The sequence below is a fragment of the Notothenia coriiceps genome, unplaced genomic scaffold (genome assembly GCF_000735185.1).
Source record: "Notothenia coriiceps isolate Sejong01 unplaced genomic scaffold, NC01 NC01_scaffold00019807, whole genome shotgun sequence".
Classification (NCBI taxonomy): Eukaryota; Metazoa; Chordata; class Actinopteri; order Perciformes; family Nototheniidae; genus Notothenia; species Notothenia coriiceps.
The window spans coordinates 1-7,446 of record NW_011352508.1 but is presented as its reverse complement, the minus strand read 5'-3'; the positions used below and the strand labels follow the sequence as shown (position 1 = coordinate 7,446).

Genomic DNA, 7,446 nt, shown 5'->3' with positions numbered 1-7,446 from the left:
AGGATGTGGCAATTTGCCTTTATTGATTTCATACATTTAGTAAAAACGTGTAACGAAATTGAAAACCGAAGGCCAACGACCGAATATTCGAATTTCAGTTTTTTTCCAGGAGTAATTGGACAGGATGTTGGAAATGTGTAAAGAAAGCCTTTCAACGTAGTACATTTATTTAATTCCTGAGATTAACTTCCTCATATAATATCTTAATAATGTGAGATATCACAGTGTTGCACATTAGAATAGATATAATTTACAGACCCAAATAGGAAAATGGTTTAGTTACAGCAGCATGTGAACAAGATGTGCACATGAGTTTAAAATAGACAAACAATAAATATGTATATTTCAACAGTACGAGATGTAAATCTAAGAATATCTAAAGAATGCACAATAAAATGTATACAGAAATGGTTAAAACTCACTCTTATAGACCAATTTATTTATCTTTAAAAAAATAATTGTATTGAAGACGCATAGAAAATACATTTGGTACATTGATAGGTTAGATTGAACAGATCAAAGCTACTAGTGATCAGCTTAGTCTCTACCATTGTACATCAATTGACAAACCATACATAGATGATCTTCACTTGAAGGAGTACAATAGGCCAATTTATTTCGAAAAATATAAACAAAAAGGACGCTATATAGATTTTCAAAATTGTTGCTTTTTTCTAATATTTACGTTTCAATGCATCGAGGCAGTGAGAGTACCATATGTGAAAATTGTTAAGGGAGTGAATCAGATCCTGACGGTTGGTGTTGTTCTTCCTCGCAGCACTTGGCGGCGGTGGAGGAGAGGAAGATCAAGTCCCTGGTGGCTCTGCTGGTGGAGACGCAGATGAAGAAGCTGGAGATCAAGCTGAGGCACTTCGAGGAGCTGGAGACCATCATGGACCGCGAGAAAGAGGCTGTGAGTTTGAACAAAAGCAGCTTACATATAACAAGTGTTGAATTGGAGATTAAATGCGAATGATATCGGACAACTTTGACCCTGTGCTGCTGCTCAAGCATTAACATTTCACCACTACACACTTAGTTAGGGCTCTCAGCTACGGTTATTAATAATGAAGGAGATCTGTTAAAGAGGCAGTAGGCTCAAGTAGCACCTCTCACTAAAGTGTAAGTGTGAAATTTGATATGTTGGGGCTTAATCCAACGACATTTAACCTTAAAGAGGCTCTATTATGCTTGTTGGGCTTATCTCTATCCTGAGATATCCTGTTGTAATGGTTTCTGTGTATGTAAATGGTTTGCAAAGTCTAACATCCCTCTGGAGATTAGCATCATATGTCCCCTTTTAACCTGTTCAACCCGGAGGCCCCCTTAACATTTAAAAACCTATTAATGTGTCATACCCGCTTAACGGGAAGAAACTCAGCTAACTGACGATACGAACCATTTTTACCGAAACAAAACACAAGTCTCACAAGAAGCCTCTAAATTAGCCCTGAGCGGAAAAATGCTAACGCACTTAGCACAGAACTCTAGGTATAAATACCCTTATTACATATCGGATCTGCACAAACAAGATATCGATTATCAAGCTGAGTTCCACAGATTCTAGGGGTATAAGTATCATCACTGAGCGATCAGAACTCGCGAAACAAACGCAGACATCACAACACGGAGCTTTACGGAGCAAAAACGGGACATTGTCTTACCTATGCTGTTGTTCTGGTCAAAAGTTGTATTCAATGGCATTAAAACGCTGCTGAAAGTTAATCCATAGGTTAATCCAATGTGTCTGAAATTATTACTGACAATCCATCATCATATTTATGTCAATAACGGAGTTTTCATATATAGTTGCTATGAGAGCTACTGGCTCAGGGCTTAACAGGTTAATTAAACCACAGATTTCTGTTACTATCCAAAACCGACCTTCTGTCACCCAGTTGCAAGCAGAAGGTAAACATTTGGAGTTCATTGGTAAATGTTGGCTACTGAACAAGTGGCTTTTTTAAATGAGTCTAAATCTTCCTCAGTAATTCAAGAGGAGACACCGAATGGCTTCTATTGTGAAGGATGTGAATCGAGAACAAACATTTTCCAGAGCACAGCTACTGTTTATAGACAGGCAGCTGAAACTGTTGCCTACCTCTTCAGCGTGAATAAATAGCCCTCAGCTGTGTGTGTGTGTCCGTCCTGCCAGTGGACACTCCCTGGAGACGCCAGTGAGAGTGTAAAACTGTGTTTTCATCGTGGAGGAGGCATTGGGAGTGCAGCCCAGTTTCACAGCTGTAAATAGTGCATGAAAAGGACTCTGGTTCACATAAGCTTTCCAAAGACTAGAGAGAAATCAAACCTCTGCTGCTGCCATGCTGTAAAACACGGGGTCAGAACGGAATAGAAAAAGGACACAGGACGGTGTTACACTGAGTCTTCACATGCACCAGTTCCTCCGACGCCACTGAAGTGTGCAAAGGTGCAGGATACTGTCGTTGAGCTTTATATAACCGATAGAAGCTGACACAACACTTTTGTTTTTATATGTCCGCTTTCTAAGATTATTGAACATGACAGAAGGTCAGGGAAACCTTTCAGACTTTCTTTTACGTTCTGTAATGGAGGGAACTTTTGGGTTTTAGCCTTTGCAGACCATTAAAATACAAAAAAAGCTGCTTTGTTTGGCTAAGGAAACCCAGTAGGGGTGTAACGGTTCACAAACATCTCGGTTCGGTACGTACCTCGGTTTTTAGGTCACGGTTCTGTACAGCAGAAAAAATGATCACAAAACTTAAAATAAATATATATTTTTTATTATTATTAAACTGTAAATATTCACTCAAATAAATACACAATAAAATAAACATTAAGGTGCAGCATTTCAATGAACTGAAATAATCTGTATTTGATCTGTACTGTACTAGTACCTAAGCACCCAGTTTGACATTAGGACTTGCTTGTCATTGTGTTTTCATGTTTTTTTAAAGAAAGATGAACTTGTCCACATTGCTTGCCGAAAGGGCAGATCTGCTGGCACTAACAATGTCTCCTGCTGTGGAGAACACCCTCTCTAGGGACAGAGGTAGCAGATACAGCCAGGTAGCGCTTTGCTAACATGGCAACATGAGGATATTTGGTGTTTGTAATAGCTTTGGCTCGGTCTGAACTTATGGCTAGTGGTGGAGGCTTAAATGCTAGCGGGAGTTGGGTTTGCACTTCAGTCTTTTTTCTTTTTGTATTTTTCTTGATGTATTGCCAGCCGCGTAACCAATTTTAGTTGAGTTGCCGGCAAACGGCTTTGGTTCGGTCCACCTGTATTTGTCCGTCATCCTTGTACGTAACTGTGAAACCAAAATGTTCCCAAACCGGAGACTTCAATGATGCTGAGAGGATTTTCGAGCTCAACTTTATCTGCGTTCACCATTTTGACAGTTCCTCAAATGACTGACTAAATTTGAACGCACCTGAGATTACTTCCAAAAAGTTTTTCACGTTCTCAATTTTTTACGCTAAACGTTATATTCGTTCGGTACACGAAGGCCCATACCCAATATTTTCCATACGTAAACCGTTCCACCCCTAAACCCCAGTGATCCTCTCATGGATTCTGTCGGGTCAACACCCATTCCCCTCTACACATCTTTAACATGTATCTTTAATTGCGTTCTTTATCAATGCTGTACATTTATCATGTTTCTTATTCTGTGCACATGACATCTATTCCATGTCTATCCATCTGAACCCTCCTCAGTTTCTTTTGCTGAGGTTTTCATCAATTTCTTACTTAAATGTTGTTATTCCTAATCTGAGTCGAGGGTCCAATCACAGATGGTGTTATACTCTACAGATGGTAAAGCCCCTTGAGGCAAATATGTAATTTGTGAATTTAGGCTACATAAATACACTTGACTTCGCTCCCCAGCAAACGTTAGAGCAGAATGTTATTCTTGGTGTTGGTAAGAAATAAAGCTCTTAATTGAGTCATCTTTCTCAACGTTTCCTCCTCTCTCTCCTCACAGTTGGAGCTCCAGCGACAGCAGCTGCTCACCGAGCGCCAGGCCTTCCACATGGAGCAGCTCAAATACGCCGAGATGAAGGCGAGGCAGCAGATGGAGCAGCAGCAGGCGGCCGCGGCTGCTGCTGCTGCTGCCCAGGCTCAAGGGCAGGGGCAGGCTCCTGGATCTGGACCCCCTCCATCAGGCATGCACCCCGGAGGGCCCCTGCCTCACCACGGGTCACCGATGACCCACCATGGAGTGGCTCCTCCTGGGGCTGTCATGCACTCCGGCTACCCCTCCATGGGACACCACCAAATGGGCCCCCACCACCCGGGACAGACAGGTGAGAGACAGACGGAGCAGGGGGCCACTGTTCCTGCTTTTAGAGAGTTTTATCAGAATCAGGTTTATCACCAAGTAGGTCGACACGTACGAGGAATTTGACTTGGTGTCATGGTGACTACATAAAAGTAAAACAAAAATTAAAAACACAGACAGAGAATTTGAAAAATAATCAAAAATATAGTAAAATATAATAGTGTTAACATATAAATGGAATAAAAATCGACAGTAATCAAAAAGAAAACGGGTGTTGTTGTACATTGGGTAATCTGAGTGATAGGGAAGTTAGAGTGAACTATTTCAGCTTGTTTTATTTAGTTCTCTTAGCTTTTTAATAATAGTTTTTAACATATATTTAAATTGTTTCTTAATGTGTCGTCAGTTTCATTCAGTTCAATATGGCATTTGATTAAAAGCAGGACATATGGATTTTAATCTGAGTGCTAGGGAAGTTACAGTGAACTATATCCATTTTAGCTTGCTTTTATATTATTCTTTTGGCTTTTTAATTATAGTTTTTAACATGTATTTAAATGTCCTTTTATGTGTTTCTTAATGTGTTGTCAGATCAAAAAGACATTCAGTTTAATATGAAAAAACATTTAAAAACAACAGAGTTGAAGTGCTGTACATCAATAAATATATAAAAAGCAGCAGAAATACATTTAGACAAAACCGATAGGACAAAAATAAACTAAGGTAAAAACACGAGACAATAAAAACCATACTTCCAGCCACAAACTGAAAAGGCCAAAAACCTTTCTGCCATTGTTTCTTAATGTTTGAAAAGATCTTTTGAATCTCAGTTACACAAAAATCGGAGCACTCTGGGTTTCCCCCCTCTATCATTCAGTCTAAAATACTTGCATTAAAACAGAAAGTATATATCAAATATATATGTTGGGGCTTAATCCAATTACATGTAACCTTCGAGAGGCTCCTTTTGGGGTTATCTCTTCCCTGTAGTGGGTTATATAGGTTTCTGTTCATGTAAATCAGGGGTTTCAAACTACATTTCATCTCGGGCCACATTAGCATCATGGTTGCACACTCAAAGGGCCAGTTTTATATATAAGACTATATAAAAATACATATATAAATATTGAATATATATAAATTAATGTATTATATTACATTATTGCCTCTGCATTGGATGATTATCGGATAGGGTATAACTTCATAATTAACTACGTCTGAAAGCAGAAGTCTAGGGCCAATGATTGCAAGTCTCTTAAATGAGAATGTCACAAAATGATTTAAAAAGTGAAAGAAAAAAAAAATAAGTGATATTTTTGAAAAACGTCAGATTCTGAGGAAAAAGGCACATTTGAGATGCATTGTGGGACATGTAGTTTATGGGCAACGTGTTTCTGTAAATCGGCATGTAACCGTATAATCAGAATCAGAATACCTTTGTCAGTCCCACAGAGGGGAAATTAGAGCGTTAGAGCAGGAAAGAGCCACAGACAGCTTAGTGTTGCATATCTTACATGCGTTAAAAAAGTACTAAGTTATAATATAATAAACAATATGCTGATAAAAAGATACATAATTTTCAAAAATACAGATAAAAAAACAAATCAAATCTACAAATCAAATCCTGTAGCAGTTCTTAGGATTTAGCAGCCCGGTATATATTACAGTTATTAAAGATAAAACATAATATATTCTTTGCAAGCTCTTGCGGGGCCGCAGAAAAGGAAGCCACGGGCCGGATTTGGCCCCCGGGCCTTGAGTTTGACACCCCTGGGTTAAATGGCCTCTAAAGCCTAAAATCTCTGTGAAAATGAGCAATCGGAGCACTCTGGATTCTCCCCTCTATCACTCACTCTAAAATACTACATTCAAACAGAAAGAGGATTTATTTGTGACCAGTAAAGAAAGGAGAAACAACGAAACCCTTTGTTGTTCCTCACCTCTGCCTAAAGGGGATTTCAAAAAGGAACTTCTCCACATGTCTGAATCGTCACCTCTATATGTTCAGGACCGATGGGCCCCGGCCAGCCGATCCCGGGCCGTATGATGCCCGGCCCGCCCTCTGCCGGCCCCCCCCCCCCGGCGGCATGCCTCCCATGATGCCCCCACGCCACCCTGGAGCTCCCAACGGCATGTGTGAGTGCAAATCCCCCTCTTTCACACTTTGTTTGTGCAGTCTGCATGTTTACATATATCAGCATGTATGTTTGTGTACGTCAGATTTAGATGATTTGCTTTGAGATGTTGTTTTTTCCCATTTAATTCACCCAAAACAGAATCATTTAAAAATCACGGGTCTATATAAAACCCACCACAAACAGCTTCGGAAAAAATAAGAAGGCTTCTGGGAATCTAAACACTATGGTGACACAAACACTGACAGCTGGTATTTACTTTCAGCTGCAGCTAAGCGTTTGTGTCATTGCTGGAAAAATCATCCCACCTCACAACGGGACTGTAGTTCTCAACCTTAAGTGTGCAATCAGGCAGCAGCATGAGGACAATGAAACAACAAATTATCTGTTTCCCATTGATTTGATCTTTTAATGTTACATTTTCAACCTGTACTGAAGTCCTGCTTTAAAGGTCACCTATTAGGCAAAATCCACTTCTTCATGTCTCTTCTACATCAACATGTGTCCCCTCTTCTTCATGTCTCTTCTACATCAACATGTGTCCCCTCTTCTTCATGTCTCTTCTACATCAACATGTGTCCCCTCTTCTTCATGTCTCTTCTACATCAACATGTGTCCCCTCTTCTTCATGTCTCTTCTACATCAACATGTGTCCCCTCTTCCTCATGTCTCCTCTACATCAACATGTGTCCCCTCTTCTTCATGTCTCTTCTACATCAACATGTGTCCCCTCTTCTTCATGTCTCTCCTACATCAACATGTGTCCCCTCTTCTTCATGTCTCTTCTACATCAACATGTGTCCCCTCTTCTTCATGTCTCTTCTACATCAACATGTGTCCCCTCTTCTCCATGTCTCTTCTACATCAACATGTGTCCCCTCTTCTTCATGTCTCTTCTACATCAACATGTGTCCCCTCTTCTTCATGTCTCTTCTACATCAACATGTGTCCCCTCTTCTCCATGTCTCTTCTACATCAACATGTGTCCCCTCTTCTTCATGTCTCTTCTACATTGAACATGTGTCCCCTCTTCTTCATGTCTCTTC

General features: G+C 40.1%; 1 protein-coding gene across 1 annotated transcript; it reads left to right on the top strand.

Annotated features, from left to right (window-relative positions):
- Positions 1–778: 778 nt before the first annotated feature.
- On the top strand, positions 779–6,420 carry LOC104952338 (SWI/SNF complex subunit SMARCC1-like; the record flags this gene model as incomplete). The annotated part of the gene is made up of 3 exons (XM_010779149.1): positions 779–913; positions 3,969–4,290; positions 6,274–6,420. Coding segments are annotated over 3 exons (549 nt in total), but the record flags the coding sequence as incomplete, so codon positions are not given.
- Positions 6,421–7,446: the final 1,026 nt, after the last annotated feature.